Below are 24,921 nucleotides of genomic sequence, written 5' to 3'. Positions count from 1 at the left end.
TCGGCTCTACTCGGCTCGACTCTACTTGGTCTTTAGGGTTTTCCACTAGGTGATAGTACCTGGTACGGGGTACTTTTTTAGCACCTACTCTGCCGGGGTTCCAAGCGAGCTGAGTCGTGCCGAAAATGTGATGTCAACAGACTGCAGGCCACTGATTGGCCAGGGAGTGACGTCACTGGATGAGTCATAAGAGCGACTCGTTCACAAGAATCACACCCGCCGTTTTTAAAACCCTGGCAACAGCGACCGTGCGTTTTTATTATTTCTGTGAACGAGGTAAATGGCTACACACAAACCAAACGCTGGATGTCCTTAGTTGTGTTTGTGTTTGTGTCGCATACAAATGACGTCACTGGAGTTTCAGGCCGCCTTGCTATGACGACCCCACCCACGTTGAGATGGTACTCAATTGTGATGGAAAACGACCAAAACCGAGTCGAGTCTAGGCGAGTAGAGGCGAGTAGTGCTAAAACTGTGTAATGGAAAAGTTCCATAAGTCTATTCTGTCTTTTAAGTGGGGAGAGGGACCATAATAACATTTCATTTTTGGAAGGTAACAACACTCTTGGAGCCTTAGAGGGAACATCATGTGTTCATGGCTGAGGATCCTCCTAAACATTATTCTCAGTCTGAGACACATTCTCTTCTATGTCACTTTCACTGTTGAAGAGTTGTGACAAAACCTCATCAACATAAAACATTTGTTTATAAGAAACTTTCAATATAGAGAGAGCAAGGGCATCACAAGTGAATTGGTCCCTTTTCTAGAGAAAAAAATCCATCCTATCAAGTCAGTTTGCAGCATTAAGCCCACACTCACTCCATAAAAGAGGAGCTGCTGATGTCAGCTAATCAGGATCCAGTATTGTGGGACCCTGACATTATAATTCACAAGTGACAGCTATGTCCTGTTAACAGACAAGATGTTCAGTAGGCCTTTGATGGCAGGTCTTTCTGTGTGATGTCCTGTTCCCCTCAGTGGCCAATAGGAGGGAGCCTTGTACCTCTGTGCGTAGCCCAGGTGATCACCCTGGCTTACATACAAAGATTTTTGTAAGAGCTCAAACAGAGAAGTCACACTTATCTGAAGACATATTACAAATGACAACATATTTTCTTAACAGGACGCTGACTGTCAAACGCTGTTATTGCATTTCTGGCTTTATTATGCTGTTTGGAGTCCACATACGTTTCTTCCTCCTGTGGATACCTGTTAAAACAGCCACCCTGAAGAATGAAGAAGATGATGAAACAATATGGTGTAAAGAATATAGATCTGGGCTTAACTCACTACTTTTACTTTGGAAAGAGAACAGACTTCATATACACTAAAGGGGTAATAGTCAAACTTACCACTTAGATAAAGGGTTAGAGAAATAGGAGGTGAGCCTGAAGCTCCTGGAGATCTGGACTAAGATCCAGATCTAAAACATCTTGAGATAAGGCAGGCAGGTGAACCAGGATAGCCCATGGTTCAGCAAAGAGATGCCTGAGTGAAAAGCAAGGGCAAGCGGGAGAAAGAAGGGGGAGAGAGAGAGAGACATAAAACATAAACATAAAACTATTACGTCTGTTATGTACCAAAATCATTGTTTCACTTCTTTTCAGAGGGATTCTGCTTACCAACAGAAACATGAACGTGTTGAATGTGGTTGAGCGCTCACTCCTTGAGACTAGACAGATACTAGCCAGATGTTCTGACAGTCCGGCCACATGAGGGAAAGACTGCACCAGACCAAGATGTGGTTTAACTCTTCAGAGTCACGGACCGCCCGTCGGCGTCAAGACACAAACGCAAAGAAAGGCAAGCTAAACAGTTTTAATGGGAAACACAAAGGTAAAATGAAAAGTAGTAAAAAACAGCCATTTTACCCCAAGACTCTGGAGGGTTAAAGCTCCTTACAAGTTCTTTTGTCACAGATACTGATTCTAAGGATAAGGATTAACCTCCAGGCTCAAATGCTACCTGAATGGATAATGGACAAAGTCAACATATTCTCTAGGAATTTTCGAGGGTCTAGCACTTTGGTCCAGACATAAATATCCCAATGATACCAGATGGATCAGAACAGAATTTTGTACAGACAGTCATGGTTCCCAGATGATGTATCCTAATGACATTGGTGGTCTTTTCTCTTGCAATATCATTGGATGAAAAAATTACTGTACTTTAGTTTATTGCAAACTAAGATGGTGAACATTACATCTGCATCGCTTGTTAATGCACCACTGAGCAATACGATCTCGCATTGCTGCTAGCATGGCTGGAGATTGTCAAACACTACATAATCCTGTGTGTATGTGGATAAATAACTGAATATATTGCTTTATTCTATTTTCATTTTGTTTTATCCTTTTCTAAATGCAATTATTCGTGTATACTGTATGTTCTATGTGTGTGCGCAGAATGAAGGGGCAACAACATACATTTCATTGTGTGACCATTGGGCTGCATTGTGTTGTAATCTGACAAATAAATTATATATATATTTATATTGTATAAAATACTTTGATACCTTTACTCTTGCGGACTATTCACATGTGTGGGACCTGCAGAGATTTGAAAGGTACCCAACAGCACTACAGAGGAATGCTGAGAAACGCTCAGTTTAATGCAAATGTCGTCTGACACAATGTGAGCGACGACTAACGACTGCTCTGCAGCAGACGTGACCACAAAAACACAAATTACACAATCTGTTATAATCTAATAGAGAATTGTTGAATAATCAATACAGTAATATGCATACAATATCATCAGCCATGAGCTCACAGTGGGATACAGAGATACAACAAGAGCTCCAGAGCTTGAGCTACTACAAAGGATCAGGTTAAAGAACTAAACAGAGCAAACTACAGCCACGGTGGTGATAATATATTTATTTCCAACCTGTTGTAAAATGCTGCAATGTGATAGTCTTGCATTTTAGATATATGGTGTTCTGTTGTTCCTGCTGTTGTTCATAGCAGCAGCTGTTTTCACTGACTCTTAACAGCCCAAAGATTTATTGAACAAACACAACATCACATCTGGGTAGCACTATAATAATAGAGTCAGCTGAAACAGATGAAAAATGAACAGCTGCACATCTAAACTGGTGCATGTAATGAGAAGCACACAGTGTTAAGTGAAAAGGAGCTGCTTTCCTCACTTCAGTGAGAGGATTGTTCTCTCCAAGACAACTTGAGAGAAATCATAAGTAACATAATTGTATTAATAGTCAGCCATAATTTATATATCATGTTACAGCAGTGACAAGTATTTTGATTGATATAATTAACTCAAGGAGCTTATCAGACATCTTATCTTTTCTTCTTTAAACAAGGAAACAAGGATTGGATTAATCACAATAATGTATGTTATAGCATGTCCTTAATGAATTAGAATTCCATGAAAGTTTTAGCCACAGATAAATCTGAAAACATATGATCTTCTCTCAGTTTTAGTCTTCCATCCCCACTAAATGGGCTTTCAAGCCAAAACCAGCCCTGCATCAAAAAAAGAGGCTGCACTGGTGGGGTCGTTGTTTTTTAAATTTGTTGTTTCAGGGTTACAATTCAGGTAGTCCAGTTTAAGTTAAAGAATATGAAGGCTTATCAGATGCCAAAAACACTGCATAGTTCTGTATAATGTAATGAAAGAGCATTTTCCACATTAACCTCATGCGATGCAAACCTCAACTGCTGCTATCAATCTAAGGGCTGTGACAGAAACACTGACATAATATCACATTTTAAGTTAACATGGCGTGCTTGTGAGCAAACAGTAGTTTATTTACATATCCAGCACACACTGAGCAACAATAAAATTAAATAGAAATCATGTTTGTTTATTCTTATTCTTATTCTTATTCTTATTCTTATTCTTATTCTTATTCTTATTCTTATTCTTATTCTTATTCTTATTCTTATTCTTGTTCTTTTGGAGCTGTGTGTAACAAAAAGCAATTTCCCCCTGGGGATTATTAAAGTAATTCTGATTCTGATTCTGATTCTGATGTTTGTGTCACAATATTCACTCTCCTTTTTAGCTCTCTTTTTGGTCTCCACCAACATCTGATAAGAATATCTGACTGAATGCTCTACTATGTTCACCAGTGGGTAGAGTAGGCTACAGCGAGTCACCTAAAACAGCTGCCTGCTGAAATGAAAACAACAGTATAAGAGCAGTAAGTGAACTAAAACCAGCTGGAAAGCTGAACAATGAGCCGAAGGATGCTAAAACACTCTGTAGATGATTGCAGAGTTGGTGCTAATTATCTGTGGGGTTATCATAACCAGTGCACCTTTCACATAATACATTTAATCTCTTGTGAGCATTAAATTGATTAGTGTAGCTCTAATTATCCTATGGAGTTGTAAAATGGTAAAGTATGAAATTCTGCATGCTGTGCAAGAAATTAATACGGCTTTAGATCGAAGTTACTTGTTTGTATTTATTGTTCACTTCACTTATCCTACCACACAAAGTGGCAACACGCCAACTCATTCCCATGCTTTGCTTTTCCATGGTGATACTTTCATTGTGAAAGTCCCCCTATCAGTTATTTATGGAAATGCGGACACAGCAGGTTGATCAGAAGTGGCCACTCTTGGATCAGCAAAAGGCAAAAGTGCAACAGTATTCACATGAACAAAATTCACTCAGTAAATGTGATCACTGCAGGGCAGACAAGCACAAGTGTGGATGGTAAAATACTAGTGTGGTGATAAAGCAGATTCAATAGCCATATGTTTTACAGATACAACAGTGTACTTTGATCATTTGATCAAAACTACCAATCCTGTGGGATAAGTTTGGCAGTGAGACAGCAAACAATGGAAAACATCACATCTCTAAAGAATTCTGTTGCTGAGGCTGAAATCAAAGCAAACAAAAAAATCCCAAAGGTATGCACAATTGAAGCTACTTATACAAGAGAGAAATATGCGCTCAATAGGTGTTTATATGGTTAATTCTTCTTCTGCATGACATGTGTTTCTCATAAGGCACCTTCACTTTGCAGTCCACAATGGGAGTGATCTGCTCTTCTGAGACACATGTGCAACAAAGTACTTGCCACTGTAGTCAGTTAATTACAGACCGTCATAACTTGTGTCGATTCTGAGGCCAGGTGTTAGCTTATGGCTGCTGAAACAACAATTTAAAAAAAAAAAGCACAGCTGCTGGGAAATCTGATCCTGATGAAATCTGGATGATCAAAGTCAATAAGAAACAATGTTGTCCCGAAATGCCCTGAAGAAGGCACATACCACCTACTATTCAAAACCCAGACAGGCCATTTCTCCTGTGAGAACAATAGATTCAGTCTTACACTCAATCAATAATCTGTTAGAGCCTTGCTGAAGAATAACAAAAGCCTGATGAGATATGTATTTATTTGATGGATGCCACAACTGTTCCTCACAAGGAAAAGTCAGTCATTTGTTAAAATGTCTTAACCCTCCTGTTGTCCTAAGAGTCAAAAATGAAAAGAAAACGCTCTGAGATGACTTGTGTTGTGAGCAGCGCTATACAAATAAAATTGAATTGAATTGACTTGAATTGATGAATAACAGGTTGTTTCATCATGCAAACTAGATTTGGGATTTAAAATTCAATTAAGCTGCTTTATTTTAGGGGTTTAGTGAAGGGGGTCATTTTTGACCCTTAGGGCAAGGGGAATATACAGAATGTTAAGACATCACAAGGGTTAAACCACCTTTACATGTACCTGACCAGGACCTCTAGTGGCTCGTGTCTGTCAGAAGCACATTTTTAGGTAGCTTCGCATTTTTTAACACACTGAAAAACCTCTTAGGGAGGAGTTCTGGGTGGATGGTTAGTTCAAGTGTGTGACTTTGACATGAGAGACTTGTGTGTGCATCCCATTTCCTACCAACAGTCAACACTGGGGTTTTTTTAATCATGACCATAGTTTTCACTGACTTTAAACAAGTACATTTTGTGCTTAAAGGTATAATACAACATATATTTAATGGTCATTTGTACCGACAGTGTCATCCTGCCAAAAACTGTATTTATTAAGGAACTGAAAAAAAAAACATATAGTTGTCAGTTCGTTTGGAGAGCTTGGATATTGCAGGTAACAAGCTTTGGTGTTAAATTGTTTCAACATAGGTCAGCTCTCTGCTTGGAAACCAACCTGGGTTAAACAAGGATCTTATTGGAACATATCCTACATCTATTTTTTCCACTCAGCGGCAGGCAACATGACCAAAGACTACCTAACTTTTGTTTCATTTTCTCTTCATGAAAAAACAGCTCAGAAGTGACTGCACTGCCTCTTATCAGTTCAATACCAGATTTTCAGGATGAAGGCTGATGCCAAAACATGAATAAAAAGCTTGATAGCATCCTCCCCTAAGACACTGTTCAATGCTAGCTGACAGTTCAGTTCAATGGATGAAAATGTGAACGTAATGTATATAATTGGGTCAAATGGCTTTATAACAATCAGCCAAAGGTTGTAAGCCTAGTGACTATTATTGTTCAAGAGCCACTGTAACCTATTTACTAAAGTCTGGTTGAATGTGGAAATTTGGTCTTGGATGCCGTTAAAGCCCTACTGACAGTAACCATGGAGCATATTATGTGGAAACATAAATGTAACACAGCAATTTATTAAGAAAGCATATTAGACTCAAGGAAACCTTTGCGTGTCTGCTTGAATGTGCAAAGTTAGTCCAACTCAACAAGGCGTTCCAAAACAGTAATACATCACTATCAGCTCTGCACAAATAGAACCAGGATTAGTAGTCCAACCCAGACTTTTTCCCCAATTCCTTTAAACTTCACATGGATGAGGAATAACCAAAAAAGATAGATGACACTGACTAGGCCATCTGTTGCTTGAGGATCACAGGTGTGGGGTGTGTGACCTGGACTTGTTTGGGAGGGGTAAAAAAAATGGGGAACTCTGGATGGCAGGGATAGAGTTATTCAGAGATGTAACCTTGCAAGGGTTTTAGCATTATATCATCTAATTTATATATCTGTGTGTTATTCTTCTACACTCACTTGTAGCAAATATTAGACAAGCCTTACAGGCCTTGAAAATAAAATATCGTGTGAGACTGTTACACATCATCTTGAGCACCACAGAGGTTTCAAATCATCACTGCCACTGAAGGATAGTCTGAATGGAGGTCTAAAGTTCCACTGCACTGAGGCATTAGTGATGTGGGCCAACACTAAAAATACTTGACAACTTAAGAATTTTAGATGAATACATTAACATATGTTGCAGAAACCCCTTCTAGGTTATTCATTTTTAATACATTTAGTATGTGGGTGTACTTAGGGACACATATTTTTTGGAAGTTCTCAAAATATTATAGCAACATGTGCAGCATAATGACACATGTTTAACATATGTCGTACAGAGAAGTAATGCAACATGCGCACTGTTCCTCAAAAATGGATATTGTGAAGTGTGTGTTGGTGTGAGTGTTTGATCACACCCTCCCAGCGTTTACTCCTGTGACCTCAAACTGAGGTCACAGCATTAGAGGATGCTCTGACCTCAGCTTATTCAAAACATGTGAAAGTCATTTTCACGTTGTTCTTGTATTTACCACAAAGAGAGGGAAATATCAACTTATTTATCAAAGGCACAGACAGCTACTGGGCTTAGTGGCTGAGGAGTTTAAACCCTGACACTATGAGTTCCTGCTAAAGTGTCCTTGACCTGCTCACTCAGAGCGCTTTTACATTGAAGCCAGAGAGAATTTTTTTTTCTAAATGACACATTTCAGCTCTGTCTGAAGCAAAGGAGGAAGTAGTGTGACATTATAGATCCTCAAAGACTACTTAGAGAAGAGGTCGGTGTTGATGGATGGATCAACAAAACACTAGACTTGAACATAGGAGAGCGCTGTTTGTTTCCGGGTTCCTGCCAACACTCATTGATGACACTCATTTATCCCTGACCACACTCATTACCTAACCTTAACCACGTGGTTATCTAAACCAAAACCATGATCTTTCCCTAGTCCCATAAGGTTGTTTTTATCCAAACCAAACCTTAACCATACCTTTGTAAGATCAGAAAACTATTTTTGAGTGCACAGGCAATGACTTTCTGCCAATAGGGGAAGAAAACACTTGTACATGTCATTCTGGAAGACAGTTACAAACAACACGTTTTGTCGTTTAATTTGCTGGAAAAAGGTATTACAAACCAGATCACTCTGCTTGTATCATAGCATCACTTACTACAGCTTGTTATATAGCATGCTATCACTTCCTTTCATTGGCTACAGTTCCATAGCCTGTATGTTGGCCAACCATTTTGGTCCAGACTGAATTATCTCCACAGCTATTTGATGGATTACTGTGAAATTTTGAACATACATTTGTGGTCTCAACAAGATGAATCCTAATTATGTTGGTGATCCTCTGGCTTTTCCTCTAGCACCACCATGAGGTTGATTAATCAGTGCTTTCTTCACTATCGTATGTTTGCTGTGAAATTTGATGCACATATTTATATTTCCCAGAGGATGAACTGTAATTTTATATCTTGACGTTTCATCTGGCACCAGGTCAGCATTAGGTCAACATTTCAGTACATCCAAAACTTTTGGTTATGACCAAATATGCAAAAATGAATTACAGTCCTGTTAGCATCAGGGAAACTTTGTGTTTATTGCCAATTAGCAAATGTTAGGAAGCTAAAATGTTAAACCTATTAACATAAAGTGAACATATTAAATACTGTACCAGTTATACATTTGCATGTTACCATTATCAGTGTAGCATGCTGATGCAAGCATTTAGCTCAAACAGAGCCGTACAGGGCTGCATCACCACCTGCAGGCTTTCATTTAGCCACTAGTGGACTGGTAACTGTACAACACAACAATAATAGTTTGATCGTTTTGATCATTTAAAACCTTTAATCATTTTATGAAAGATGCTTTTAATCACTATTCTGACCCGATGACATACTTCAGAGGTTGGCAACGGAAAATGACACGTTCAATAAATCAACCCATTTTCATTCATACAGCACCAGTTCAAAACAAAAGTTATTGCAAGACTTTTTACATATTTTCAAGCAACATTTTCAAACTACAAAGATCTAATGAGTCAAGAGTCCTCATTATAATTATAGAATTGCCCCTTTAATACTTTTCTACATGTTGGCTTTGGATGTTAAAAAAGTAATTGTAAACCAATTCCAATTAGTATGATTATTATTTGTATACAATACAGCAGTGCTTCTGTGGGACTCTGCTTTGGGGAAGTAATGTCAATATGTTAGGCTTCACAGGAGAGACACATCAAACAACAGCAATCTGTAGAGAACAAAGTATTTAAAAAGTTTAAGAGGAGCAGTTTGTAGCTCTTTAAAAAAAAACCAAATATAATTCTAATTTTTCATTCTAGTCTGCAACAGCAGGACAGCTCACCAATGATTGACTGTGATTCTTCTACAGTACCTGGGTGTTTTTATAATGATAAATTTCCTGCATGTAACAGTGACTCCACCCTACGTGGCGCCTGTCTGACTCTGCCCTCCGCCTGTCTTCTATATCATCATCTGGCCGCTGGATTAACTATCAACGCAGATTATAGCCATAATAAGTTCCAAAACACAGGTTCAATGGTCAGTTTCTACACTGGAGGCTCGGCCATACACTTATAGGATCGGCTTTTGACTGCTCTGATATAAATAAAGCTAAATTAATCTTAACTTTCATCTTTAATCTTTAGTCTTACTGAGGTAGCTGGATATCATTTAAACGCCTGATCAACACCAAGAGCGAATGTTTCTTAAAACCATCTTGTGAAAAAAATTTAATCCACTGCTTATTTTACCTCAAAAGTTCCAAAAGATTAATAATAATCAAAAAAATAAAATACCTGGTTTACTGACTTTGTATTCCAAACAGTTTGAAGCAGAGACGCGCTACTTGATTATAGGATGCACAGTCAAAACAGGGAAAATAAATTATTTCAGAATTATATATGAAAATGTAATGCCATATTTGAATTATCACCACTTTAGAGCAGAGCAAGATAAAAATATAAAATTCAAAAGAAATTAAAATAAATTTAAAAAGAAAGAAAACTGAGCGATGGGAGTATAAAACGGAATAATACATGATTAGCATGCGTCACATATCGGCTATAATACAGACAGTTTTCCAACTCAAATAATAATTATTCTTTATCCACCGCGCTCCATCTCAGCAAATTTAGAGCCATTAGATCAGTAATGATTTACTTCCAAACCCGCCGACATCAAACAGCCAAGAACAATAAGTGTCTGGCTGTTGCCTGTGCGTCTTTAATTCTCCATAACAAAAGTACAAAGGCCGTGGAGAAGACCAAAGGCTTTATCCCTAAACACCTTAACACCTCTCCGGGCCGCGGCGCCGCGCCGGGCCGACGCTCACACCACGGCCCGTCTGGAGCGCCTGTAATTGGGGCATCGGAGGAGAGAAGAGCAGCCCTAGGGAATACAGACAGTCGTGGAAGGGAGGTGGTGAGGGAGGGGAGAGGGGGGGGGGGGGGGGAATTGGGACAAAAACACCTCGTCTTCTCCCCAACTGTCTGAACAGACCTGGATGAAGTGTGTGTGCGTGTGCGTGTGTGTGAGAGGGGGAGAAAGAGTGGGTGACAAGGAGAGAGATTTTTGCCAAGACAATAGCAGCATATTCCCCAGTTTTTCTGAAGCGGAGCGGATCAGTCTGCAGAGTAGGGGGGACATTTGGCAAAGAAGTACCAAGAAAAAGAAACACAGAGGAGGGATTTTTACACGTCCACCACAGAAGCAACCTGATGCGTAAGTACATCTAACTTCTAGTTCGGTAGTGATGCATGTAAAAGTCCTTAACACAACACACATGTATGATTAACTTGTGTTTTGGTGACACTGGCTTAACTTCCTCATTGTTGTCACACCTCACCTGCTGCAGGCCTGTGTGTAGAAAAACTACTAAATCAACCAAATATTTCCGTTAAGAAATGTATTTCTTACACAAAATATGGAAACATCATGGATAATTCTTACATAGAAAATAAAGAAATATGTTGTGTTTTATGTTATACAGGATACACGTGAATTAACACTTGTTCATTTGTTTGAAACTCATTCCCAGGGAGAGAGATGTGGTATTTGATCCCACGGAGAGATGTTGGTTAGACCACAGAGAGGTTGACCTCCCTGTTAGGGCTCTTATAGTAGTAGTAGCAAGTGATGTGACATTCACTGAGACATCAACCACGTATTATTATTTAAAGGTCATGAAGTAACACACTAATAAAAGCAGTAATAGGTATGTTTTTTTTTTGAGCTGTTAAGAGGACTCCAAAAACAGCATTTATCTAAGAAGTCAGGGCTAAATCTCAATTTTTCTTGAGCAACTTTGAGACCATATTGCACTGGAATTTCGTGTGGCTTCTTAAAATAAAAGCCCATCTGTAGTTTGCTTTTCCTACTCTGACACATGAGCCTTATTTGTACGGTGCCCCACGTGTCCAACGCAAGCTTGTGCTTCGTTATGTGCGTCATTTCAGTGGCGGAGGGCAGACGGACACCAGTGGCGGACACTGCTGCTGCTGCGCACGGTCCCGGTGATGAGGAACAGACGGAGCCGTGCCCGCGCAGCGCCCTGCTCGACCAAAGCCGGCGCCACCGAACGGCATTCACGCGCGAGCAGCTGTCCCAGCTGGAGCAGGAGTACGGCAAAGAGAGCTACGTGTCCAGACCTCGGCGCTGCGAGCTCGCCACGGCGCTTAATCTACCAGAGACAACGATAAAGGTAGTGAGGACATTTTAGAGTACGGCTGAATGAATGTGAACTCACTCACTGTGTGTCTCCAAATGTGTTCAACCCATTTAAGGACAGATCAGAGCTGCACGCATCTGATCAGCCTCTAGGAATGCAGAACACATTCTCACACAGGAACATGTTATAATTACGCATCAACATAAGGATGTAGGGTCTATTTTATATCCCAGTGCATGCTCATGCACAGAGAGAGGGGGGACCTATTTGACCCCCTACAGTCCCAGCAGCTCATTTTTGCCCTAAGCCTTCAAACAGGTAAATCAAGCATTGACTAAGGAATTGTTTAACTTCACAGCACACAGTGTAGACTGTTTGGTTTAAGTAGAACAGCCCCCCATTCTGAAAAAGATAACAGTGGTCGTTTTTTCAAGTGGATTTAAATGACCAGTGTTTGTGTGGGTGAACTTTAGTGGTTATAGTAACATTGGAGGATGTATTTTAAGGAGCAACAAACTCAGAGTAGGGAATAGGCTGGGGTGGATGGATGGGTCAGAACACAGGACTTTCACCCATGAGAGCTTTTTGTGTCCCACTTGAAACCAAAAGTCAACGAGTTATTTTACGTGATTCATTTTATGTGCAAATGAAGTTACATTAGGCACATGTAACTTATGTCTCACGCCGCTTCCATCTCTCCCATATTTAACATACTTTAACCCAAACCACACTTTTCTCATACATCTAATCGAGCAGTTTTGGTGCCTGAGCTATAACCATGTCACAATGTTAAAGGCAGGGTCTGCAGAATTGGAGAAACACGAGCAAGATTCCCCACCCCCTTTCTTCAGGCCTGCCTCCAAAGCCACTCCCCCACATGATCATATGCGGGCTGCCTGCCGCTGGAGGACAAGTTCACGATAGTAGTAGTAGTTTGTTCTGTACACAACACCCTCACTTAGCTTTTTCAGACTCTGTTAAATGCCACAAACATAAGCAAAATAGAATGTAACGCTATCTTTAGCTCATAGCTACTGCTCACTTGACTTTGTGCTAACAGATAAGCTGAGAAAACAACAGCCTGTCCCTGTGCACAAATTTGACAACTGTGGGTCTCAGTCATTCATCAGTTAAGTGGGTTTGTGTTTCGTCCTGGTAATGTTAAAACTCAGCCTAGACTAGCTTGCTAGCTTTAGCTTCGTGGAAGCCTCTGGTCAGGCTCAATGAGTACAGATGCAGAGCGCATGCAGGTAGGCGGGCACGTAGTTAGACAGGCAGGACGGCCGTCCAATCTCTTCATTTAGTCTGACTACATTACTTGTCTTGTTTCTTTCCAAGAGTTGAATGGTGAGAATAATATCAGTCTGATGTCTGAGAATGGAGCTGGAGTTTCCACTCATTGTCTGACAATTGGTCAAGAATTACTCCCCGCATATAACTTCCCATAAAAAAGAACATTAGGCTTTCTACACTTCACACACTGCTTTTTGAACAGTTTAATATAACAAGACATAGAATAACATGTTCATCAGTGAGCATTAGAGATGCTGATAGGTGGATTTTGTCACTTTTGGACAGAGCCAGACTAGTTGATTTCTCCCTCCTTTCCAGTCTTTAAGCTTTGGCCCTACATATTTACTGTAGAGATTTTAAAGACTTGACTAACTCTCAGCAAGTGAATAAGTCTATTTCAAACCTTTTGTTCCTTTACAGCAACATTACAGTGTACAGTCTGGTGTTCACAAACAGAAAAGAAAAACTGCCTGTTTGTGGTTTCAGGGAAAGTCGTGCTGGAAAATGTTCTCTCTACAAACAAACAAAACATGATTATTTTTAGTATATATATTTTATTTCATTTCTGTGCAGATCAAACAAACAAGTTTCAACCTGTTAGTCAGTCAGTCAGCACGCTAGATTGGACAGTGACAGGTTTAGCAGTGTCTCACATGTGACGCAGAGGCCCACTGCCCTAGTACAGCAGCTTTAACACAAAGTAAATGCACCCCCCTTCTCTGCCAATCACTGGAGGGTCTTTTATGTAAGAGCAGGAATGCAAGGCAAGGCGTTGTAAATGCTACCACCTGACATTTTAGAAGCACAGCCTTCCAGGACATTCTATGAGCTAGGAAAATTGTTAAAGACTGGACAGACACACGGGCAACTTGTCAGTCTCAGCTTCAAAGCTTCAAGAAGGCGGAGATGTTAGTTAGAAACAAAGTCAACCAGAGAATATTACAAATCATGTTATGTAATCTGGTGACAGCAATGCAAGTAAAATATTTATGAATATTTTAGTACAATTATCACATCTGCAGCTGCACCCGTTACATTAAATAAAAATGTGTATTGTTGCTAGCAGGGGGGCTCTAGCATTGGTAATGTGGGTTGTTTGGTCGTTCAGGTAATATTTATGGTTCCCACACAATGTATTCTGATGACTGTAGTGATCCTTACTCTCTTTTGGGAAGTTTTGGACTTCCCTGAAATTTGGCACAGAGTTTGAGTGTGACTCTCACTGACTTAAGTGATTTTCTGGCTTCCATCCAGCACTACCAGTACGTTGATGTTACTGTTTTTAGCTAAATGTCTTGATAACTACTGGATGGATCTGCTATAAATATTCATGGAAATATTCATTATCATTTCCTGTTTGTACACTGTATTGACGTACAACTATCTCTAGATTATTTAACCCTTAATAACTTTAAAAACACAATGAGGCAAGTTCTGCAGTTATAATGAGCATCTTTTATCTATGATTTCTAAATGGATTTGGGACATAACTTTGTATGCAATGATATCCTCCAAAAGTGTAAGTCACACTGATTCTAAAACTATTTGTATTATGTCTTTTTGACTCAGAGAAGGAGTGCAGTTTTAGACACAAATTGTTTAAGGTGCAAATCAGTCAAACTACAATATTCCATCTTGAACTCAACTTACATAGTGAACTTATCTGGTATGAAATGTAGTTCATGGCTATGAGAGATCCTATATGCTTCAATACCTTCTTTCCACGAAGGAGTCCTCATTCTGCTCCTCCTTCCATTCTTCTCTCTCTCCAGGTGTGGTTCCAGAACAGGAGAATGAAGGACAAACGGCAGAGGCACTCCTTGCCATGGTCTCACCCTCTTGTTGACCCACTGGGAGCACTCCTGATGGGCCGTGCCTCTCCTTCATCTACCTTTCCATACCACTTCATCCCACCCCACCTCCCCATCCATCACCACTACCCCCTGGCTCTCTCTTCGCCGGCATCCTCAGCTCATAGTCGCTACATCACACCCATGAGTACCCTGGATGCACTCCATCTCTCCCAGTACCAAAACAGACCAGGAGGGCTACCTCCAACCACAGCAGCCCTCTATCCCTCCACCAGCATTGCACACCATCCCGCCCCATGTCCCTGCCCTCTCTGCCTGCACTTGGGACCAGAACAGCTGTTCAAAGCCAGAGGGGAGGCCCTGGGAATGAGCTATTCCCGTAGTCCCAAGGCCAACCTCCAGCTCGCCAGTCTGGAGCGGAGGGAAGAGGTGGTATAAAACCAGACCGAAACAACATCAAATAAGATTTTACTCACTCTTCAAGGGAGTCAGACTGCTGTCAGATAGGCTGCTGCAAAAACACTAACTTCTATATGGTAGAGCTTCCCAAGTCACATCAGCAATACACTCTAGCGTTACACTAGCTATTGTGTAACTTTAAACACAGATGTCACAGGAACCTCAAAAACAGGAACTAGAAACATGCTATTAAAACGTCTTATCTAAAATAATGCACATCCCACTGCAGATTAAGACAAAGAAAGTGTTTATTAAGTGACAAACTTAACAACTGAGCAAATGTTACTTACTCAGACTTATTCATAGGTGTTCATACATGGATCTTGGATGCCATTTTCAATCAGTTTGTTCACTTCTTATTCAGTCATAGCTCCAAAATGCTTTTTTAAAAAGTCTTTAACAATCCTTAAAGAATATCCTAACACTGAATTTTGTCTTTTCTCGCCTCTATTGGTTTAATGTCTTACCTTTCTGCAATGGTTTCAACCTAAGAGAGCAGTGAAACACATCCTGTTGTTCAATATCAAAGTCAATATTATCGGGGTTGTACAGAAAGATACTAATTTGCATCAAATGTTTCAGTGTAAAATTTTTTCTTTGTGGGAAGAATGACTATTTTTCCTTGGGAATTGGAATGTTCTTACCAAGACGAACGTATACTCGAGTTTTTTGTTGCTATTCCTTAAAACCCACAATGCTAGCCATGCCAATGCTGTTTTCTTTAGTATATGTCTCACCACATATGCAAATGGCGAAGTTAAGGAAGTTTCTCTACATTTAGTGGTCTTCAGCACACACAAACATTTGAGCAGTTATTTATCCAGGAAAGGAGTAGATGTTGGCAAAAAAAGCCAGTAAATACAAGGTTTTCAGATTTTCAAAAATTTCACAATTTTGTCTCATTTTCGGACTCATCGCCTATGTATGTATGTATCCATACTAACATTTGGTGGTCAGCTCTTCAGAATGATTAGCTGTTAGTAGGCATTGTTGTTTTCTGAGGTTCTTTGACCCTTATACCAAACCAGTGATGTCTAGAAGAGTCTTCTTTCACATGGAAGCAAAGGCACAAGCATAGCCACAATGGGCATGTGCATATTATTTTGTGGCGGTGTGTTTGTTTGACATGATTCAGTATCAGATTAGGTGAAGAGAAGTGAGGAAAAAAGAAGTAGAAAGTGACTTTTGGAAGCGAGCATCTGTAAAAGCACAATTGCACCAAGTGAAGACTTAATGTACAAATTATGGTTTTAGAGTTGTTTTTCATTGTTTTCTCTGCTGTAAGTGCTTTTATTTATTTGCACAACTGTAAAGTTTTAAGCTGCATTGACAGACACCTTTTGTTACTTTGTGATAAGGAGAGTAGAGTAGAGAGTGGTTGTATACATCATTTGTACTTCAGAGAGTTGGTCATGTCATAACGCCTTATTGACAGGACTGAGTGCACCAAGTGTGTTAACACATATAGAACAAATTGCATCACATTGAAAGAAATAAGTTTTGTATATGTTTTTTATTTTGTACTTATTTTTATTTGGAACAACAGTTTCCAGCTCCAGCATGTGCCTGCACAGGTATGAAAGCAACCTGACTGTGACGACACCCTTGGAAGCTGCACAAAGTCACTGTGCCAGGCTGTTGATCTCCAAGAAATAGGTTGGGGACACAACCCCCTTATACCTGCACAATATTGTTGTGACATCTCTCTTTATGTATAGGTTAAATAAACAAGATGCAACATAATCAATGAGCTGATTTAATAATTTAGAGCATTTTCTAACTCTGACTGAGCCAGGCCAGGTGTTTCCCCCTGCCTCCAGCTGTACTTAGAAGGAGACTGAGCTTGTCATCTCTCTCTCGAATTTAGGTGGATTGGCACATTTTCCTAAATGTTTAACTATACAATCTCTGGTTCTCAGCTTCAGAAAATGAAACCAAACATGTTCTCTCTTGCCTCTGTGTCATCGCTTACTGTAAAGTCATCCTGATATAAGAATTGTTACTTGAAGGTTTAAATAATGTGCCTGTATATATATTTATTTCGATTTGCTGACCTTTGCTCTGACATCAAACTGGTTGTTAAGTGATCCCGTTAAATTACACAGCCATAAAACCCAGAACAGAGGTGTGCTTTGTCTGGTAACACCACACCCTTTACCCAACCAAAGGAACCAAAAAGAGAACATTTTGTTAAATGGACACATGGCTATTCTGAATGTTTGATGGGTTTCATTTTTCTAAACAGCAGCACAGTTCATACAAAGCCTTGAAAAGTTTGAAAACATTCATGCATATTGAAAGTAGCTAGCTAACTATTGCACGTGTCCATCAGCTAGGAGCAAACAGATGTATTTTGTTATTGCTTTAGCTACATCCCAAGCTGTCATTGTAATGACAACTGGCCAGCTAAAAAATATAAAAATATGGCTTCACAGAGGAGCCACAGAAAAGGACGACATGCTGCACAACCTGCAGAAAGGAGACCAACCTGTACATGATGAGGCTGGGAGCATTGACAGCCATTCATAGTGATATAAACTTGTGTTAAACCCTTTACTTCTCAAATTAACAAGCAAGCATAACGTGCTCTGTAAAAATACTTGCTTATTAGATTGTTTCTTGGCAGTCAATGGCCAGAAGATGGCCATAATGGTATCTTCAGCTTTGGACTTTATGCTAAAATCACACTTCTACTATCATAAAATCCTGGGGTGGGCCCATTTTTGTTGTTTAAACAGGCTTAGCTCAGTTTACATCAATTTTGCTTTGCCTTACAATATGATATTTATATATTCCAAAGAAAAATTGATTAGAAATTGCAACATGATGATAAATAAAAAGTACACACTATACAGAAAATTATTCTCTCAGGAGTTGGTGAAATGTTCACTAAACAAGAAAATCACTCAGAAGTATATAACATCCCATCTGACATGATTCAGATTAGTGTGATACAGCTGATAAAATTGTAGTAGTTGTCTGAAGTCTAGTGGAGTTTTACAATCAAAACACAAACCCTCCACTTTAGTAATAAGCTGATTTAAAAAATTGCCATGTGTGTGTGTGAAAGATAGAAAGAGAAAACAGATGGAAAATGAGATGGAGAGAGATGGAGAAACTGAGAGTCAAGATGAGTAAATACAAGTATATGACTTTTTGGCGGTTTGTTATAGTGTCAGCATCTATTTATGATGAATTTGTGGTTAAATGCATGTGCCTCTCTGTTCATGCCTTGTCGGTGTAGTTCGGTCAAACAGCCTTCACAGAGTGTAGCAGTCCTCCTCTCATAAATGGAGGAGAAGCTGTAAAAGATTTTAGACAGATAAGTCAATCACTCTGTTGGCATGTTGTTCATATAAAAGACATGAACTTGGTATATTATATGTCAACACACTGCTGATTTGCAGCACCAATCTCTCTTTCTGAGGAGATTACTGCTGGCATTGCTGTATGTCTATGTGACAAGAAAACACATAGGAGAGACAGATAAGGCATGTATTTGTGATTGAACCAAAGTGGGTCAGAAAGTGTGGTCACAGCATCAATGAAAAAAAGGCAGCGTCAACACTGAATTAAAGAAGGTAAAAAACTCCAATCAACAAGATGGCCATGGCCAGATTAGAGATATTTTATACAATGAATCAATTAGAAAATAAAGATATAATAAAAAAAATCTGGAGTCAAGCATAAAACCTTGCAGCGAAAGATATAAAGTTACTTTTGTGTCTTTACCATGCAATCAAGAGAAGAGATTTAAGAACAAAACTTCCCACACTACGCAAGAAAAAAATGTTTCTTTGCAAGTTAAATGTATGTTTTAAAAAAAGTTTGGATTTGCAAACACAAGCTTTGCTTGCTGTTTTACTTGACACTTGTGGTGACTTTGCACATAAAACAAAAAACATGAAAGGCTTATATGATGTGATGTGGTACTGTACTGGTACGGTATATAAACTGCAACACTGAAATATTCTTTCATGTATTGGTCAGTGATATAATTATATAATATTCTATAACATAACATTAAAATTTTATGTTATAGAATATTGTATTATTCGAAAGATCATTCTGTATAATGTGTACTTGTGATACATTATGCACATTTTGCTGATAATTAATCTATACCTCTACTAATTAAGTAAGTCCTAAGTAACATTATTAATTTAGGAATTTTACTTGGGGTATTTTTATACTTTGGTATTTTTACTTTGACTTATATTTCACTTATACTTAAGTAACTAACCTCATACACAAAGCATGAAATCATTTTTAATGTAAAGTATTGATTAACATAAGTAAATGTACATACAGTGAGCTTAATGCTCACAAGACCAAAAGCATTTGATTAATTTTACCCAATGTTTACAATTGTCTTTTATGGAGTTCTGCAGTAATACAAACAGAATAATACAATGCCTATACAACTGTGGCACTCCTGAGCAAAAATAAGCATTTGCTTTCATCTCTGTTATCATTTCATCATTCCTCCAGTCTTTCAACTTTTATGTCCTCTTTGGTGTCAGCAATAAAATTGCACCAGCTCAATCCAGTCACTGCCAATTGACCTTAAAGTTATGACCAGGTCTAGGGGACACCGTAGAGCAAAATGAGTAAATGGTACTCTCTTCTTCCCAGCTCCTAAGAACCACCAGCAACAAGGTGTTATAGCTCTTAACATTTGTTGTAGCTTCAGGGTCAACCTAAACTTACCAATTCAAATAAAAGAAACAAACAGATAAATCACTAACCTAACTATTAATCAAAAACACAAATTCTACACATCTCTACCAAAACTGTGCTATTACATCACTTACTAGATATTTTCAGTTCACACAGAGAAATTCTGGCTGGAAGAGGAGAGACAAGAGCCTACAGGAGCAGAGGAAAATGGGCCTTTAAAACCTTCCCTCTTGTGGCTGGAACCAATCAGGTCCCTGGAACATCCACACAGTCAATCATTCACTCAATCAGCCTGGCTTACCTGCAGCCCATTACACACAGGCAGCACCACAGCAGAAAGAGAGACAGAGACAGAGACAGAGACTGAAAGAAATCCGGAGGAGAAACAAACGCTCCACGACTTCATTCCTAATGCATTGTTTACCTGTTTTCCAGTGAATGAAGTCCAACTATCCAACAAAAATCGATTTGTCACTACGGCATCAGCCACCTGGGACCTGTAACATATTGTGGGGGCTCGTCTGGGATCTCTCTTCTTCATAGTCATCAGAGGGGCCGATCCAGTGATAAAAGAACCACTAGTACGAGGCAACAAGATGTGACTGCAGCCCAGATGTCAGTCTGTGGGTGTCCAGAGAGGAAGAAGAAGGGTCTTCACTGATGAATCGGGGATCCACAACATGTGCGCCATCAGAGAGCTATGCCGCTAGTCCATCGGATCAACACACACACACCACAGAGCAATATTCCATCAGAGCCACACATCATGGGAATGGTACGCAAACAACTGGTGTGGAACATAAAAAGAGGTTTCATATATTCAAGCGATGAACTATTCCAGGGGGCTACTGACATTACAACGGGTAGCAAGCAATAAATGTGTGGTGCAGAGTACACTACAACTTTGATACCTCTGATCCCTTCGTCCTTTATGAACCTGCAGATGAGAGTACTGCTTTAGAACAGCTGAGTATCAGAGAAAGCCTGCTGGAAATCAACAACCTTATGTCAAAGTGCTAATCTCCAACCACTAGGTACCATTCAAGATGTGGCCATGGTGCTTGAGACAGACACACCTGAGTCAAAACATGTCATGTCAGTACAGACAAAAGGTTAACAACATTGCCTCTCTTTCTGAGCCCTGGCTACCGGTTGATATCAGTCATCTGACTGTTGAGCACAATGGAAGTATTGGAAGTATTTTACAGGAAGTCTGGAACATTTGCTCGTGATAGTACTAACACTGGATGCATACCCTCCCTGCAGATGGAGATCAAGGTCAAAGATGACATTCCAACACAAATGGCATATGCATCAATCCCCAAACCACTGTATAAGGAAGACGTGCTGTACTTCTCAAAGTCCTTTGAGGACCATGTGCAAGTTCTGCACTGAATCTTCAGAGCCCTACAACAGCACGGTGTGAATCTAAAGCCTAAAAAGTGTGAGCTCTTTCGCAAAGAGGTCAGATATGTTGGCTGACTGGTGCCTGCAGAAGGGGTGAAAGTAGATCCAAAAGAAGCAGTGTGGGCATTGAAACACAAAGTACCAAAGACAGTCGGGGAAGTCAGACAGTTGCTGGGATTTCTCAGTTACTACAGAACATATGTGCATGCATAGCCAAGCCCATGTATATCCTGCTCCAGGCAAAACCTGACCCACTGACCTCCAAGCCGCCACGAGGACAGATAAAATGTTCCCAACATTCCTCCAGAACTCCAGTAGAGTGGAAAGAGGAACACCAGCAGGTCCTCAAACATCTCATAGACATAATCACTAAACTCCCAGTCCCGGCATACCCAGACTTTAGCTGCCCTTTCACACTCCACACAGGTGCTTTTCAAAAGCCCTTGTAGCCTCTATCAGAACCAAGATGGGACGTTGAGAGTCACGTACACTAACTCCATTGGAACAGAACTATAACCAACACTAAGCCAAAAATAAATTGGATTATTTACTCTATGCCCCTCATTTTTCACTTTTCTTTTTTTTTGCTCAGGAGTGCCACAGTTTTCACAGATAGTAATTCCCTGACATATATCCTCAGAACTGCCAAATTCAATGCAGTGGGCCACCGCTGGGTGGGACAGCTAGCTGATTTCCACTTCAACATCAACAATCTGCCAGGCAAAACGAACATTGACGCTGACACATTATCTTGTTCTCCCCATGACATCAATGTTTCCATGCCAGAGTGCTCGGAAGAGGATGCAGTATGTGCTCTATGGGAAGGAACTCGATGGGCCCAACAGGGAGATGTTTCCTGGGTGGCAGCCCTTAATTCAACATCCCAAAATGAGTCTTATGCAGAGCCCTTGCAGGCTATGAAAATAAAGGAAAAGAACACACCACTAAAAAAGGAAAATAGGGGAAAAGATGACACAGGCACAAGGAAACTCTTAAGGGAATGGAACAAGCTGCACATTGAAGATGACCTACTCTACAGAGGAACCATAGGTCGAAGAAAACTGGTCCTGCCAGTGATATATAAGCAAGTAGCTCTCACTCACCTGCATGCGTCATGTTGGCATGGAGAACATCCTGAGTCTAGCAAGGGAGAATTGTTTTAAATTGTTTTTGTTGAAATTGCTCATTGAACACAGCTGAAAGTTTGTAAATTTTGCCAATACACCTACTTTACAATGGGGGTTGAATAATTTGAGTGCAACTGTATGTTCCCATGCCAGCAGATTAATACTTTGAAAATGGCTTGATAAAACATTTTTGACAGCAACAAAAACAGGGTCATTTCCATCATTGTCTGTCCTGGCTTGTTGTAGCATATATCCTTCTGCAGTTTTCTACCAAACCAAATGCTTTACTGTGCTCCTAACAGCAGTGGATTGGATCATTTATCTTATTTTGCTGTTCTAACAACTCAGCCCACAAAAACAATATGCACATTTCAAAGATGGACCTTTAAGTTGTATGGCGGTGAGTATGAGCTCACAGGAGCTGCAGTATGAGCAATAAGAATAATATGAATGCGTGTTCATTCTGAGGACATTTTACAATGCAACAGTTATGCTTCATTGACAAATCAATATGAGGTTCACAGAAACAACATAAAGCTATAACAGAAGCATATGATCTCTTATGAGGTTTTGTGAAGCACTTAATTTCCTTTAGCAGAATGAATTCCAGATCCAGTAGGTAGCTGTAATGTTGTTGTAAATTCAGTTTAGACAATGTGGCCACATGAGTCCCAGAGTGGGACAGATGAAACAACAGCCCAGTCCTGTGCTTACTGCTGGTTCCAGGCCAGCAGGTGTGTTTTAAAACCTCAGACACCTTGCACTGATTTGCAATTCACCTGTACAGGTGTTTACCATGACAACCGTGCTTGTACAGGCCGAAACCACAAGCAGCTCTACGCAAGCTGTGTGAAATAATGTAGGACAATAAACAGCAGGGTTAATTACAGGTGAGTATGTCTGAACAGAGCTTACCATGGCGGGACACACAGAGGGTACCGCAAGGATAATAACGTGGTTTAATCATGTAAGGCCGTAAGTAGAGAGGGAAGACAGAGTGGCCTGTCTGAACTGGCTTGGGTGGAATGTATCAAGGTAAGTAGTGAATAAAGGGCTTTCATGTGACATAATTTACTGTCTGGTGGCCATATTGGAGGCCCTCAGCTCTGCAGGCAGCTGGTTGTGTTTGTGTCTGTCTCAAGAGAGTTGACCAGACATGGTTCTGTCTGTCTCTGATGGAAATAAACCATTCCACAGCAAAATATAAATGCCATTTAACTATTTAGGAAATCAACACTTACTGGGGGGCAACCAGCAGAGTTTCCAGTTACTGGTCCCAGTCTTTATGGTGAGCCGAGCTAATTTCAAGAAAATGAACAAGTGTATTTGTCAAAGTGTTAAACTTTTAATACATGCATTTAGCACATCAGCTAAATGTGAAAATAAATGTGTTTCATTTCAAAGTTACAGTACCTAGGTATGAAAGATAGAATACACCAAATCTTAAAGGGATTGAGCATTGCCCTAGTTCCCTTCGTGGCAAGAATGGGATTAAATGTATTAAGTAAGTAAGAAATTTTGCCACTTTTGGGACTTTAAAAGGGGAACACGTGTTCGAAAACAATGACCAGAGATGTGATTCCGAAAACAGAGATAATGTTATTAACAACATAATTATTTCAACATGACAGGTGCTCACAAATGTACATGAGATTGCACAATACCCTGTTGGCCCACTAGTTTGCCAATAAGACAGGACACTAAGGGCTGAGCTTACCGTGGGAGAAAGGATTGGCTGAGGCTGAAGACTCCTGATGTTACACACCACACTTGAACCATCCAAATGACAACCTGAGTGATTTACAGTAAGATATTAGTGAAGGGACACTACCACATGATCAGCCCACCATCCATTTAGGCCCGTGAGATCCTGTCTGGCGAAAGAGAAAAGCAAACTTAACAGAAAATTATGAAGCTTGATTTGAGACTAAAATGACACTTGCAATAACACTAGAACCCAAATGGCCAAATTATAGAGAGAGAGAGAGAGAAAGTTTAGTTCTTGTGTTTTTCTGTTACTTCCTCTCTGTTTTATTGTGCCATTCAACTTTTCCCTCTCATTTCAGGTCCCTTGACTTCCTGGTCCTGTGATTGTCTGACCCGCCCTGATAGTTTCCACCTGTGTCCCCTTCTCTGGTGTATATATACTGTATTGTCTGTGTTTTCCTCTGTCCTGTACCAGATCATCTTGTGCCCTTGTGCCGAGCGTTTCAGCATCTTTAGTCAGTGTTGGTGAGAGTTTCTTGTAAATGTTTTGAGTCTACTCAGGTTAGTATCTTTTGGTTACTATTTTTCTAAGTGTCTGTTTTTTGGTGCCTTGTCCTTGTTTTTTGTGCAGCATTACAAGTTTTATCAGAAGTGAAGCCAAACCAGCTTTAAAGAGTGACAGAGGAAACTGTCAG

The 24,921-nt window shown here is 39.9% G+C and overlaps 1 protein-coding gene across 1 annotated transcript; it reads left to right on the top strand.

Moving 5' to 3' along the window:
- The first annotated feature begins 10,619 nt into the window (after positions 1-10,619).
- Positions 10,620-15,355, top strand: eve1 (even-skipped-like1). The gene is made up of 3 exons (XM_070848671.1): positions 10,620-10,796; positions 11,531-11,775; positions 14,808-15,355. The coding sequence occupies exons 1-3, from the start codon at positions 10,793-10,795 to the stop codon at positions 15,282-15,284; spliced, it is 726 nt and encodes a 241-aa protein (XP_070704772.1). The 5' UTR covers positions 10,620-10,792; the 3' UTR covers positions 15,285-15,355.
- The last annotated feature ends 9,566 nt before the right edge of the window (positions 15,356-24,921 follow it).

This window comes from Pempheris klunzingeri, chromosome 17 (genome assembly GCF_042242105.1).
Source record: "Pempheris klunzingeri isolate RE-2024b chromosome 17, fPemKlu1.hap1, whole genome shotgun sequence".
NCBI classification, from domain to species: Eukaryota; Metazoa; Chordata; class Actinopteri; order Acropomatiformes; family Pempheridae; genus Pempheris; species Pempheris klunzingeri.
Note: the sequence above shows the minus strand (reverse complement) of the source record. Positions and strands in the feature narration are given on the sequence as shown.

Excerpts from the sequence above, each read along its gene's own strand:
- eve1 (XM_070848671.1), top strand. Across the intron at positions 11,776-14,807 it reads TACCAGAGACAACGATAAAG|GTGTGGTTCCAGAACAGGAG; the intron begins GTAGTGAGGACA and ends CTCTCTCTCCAG.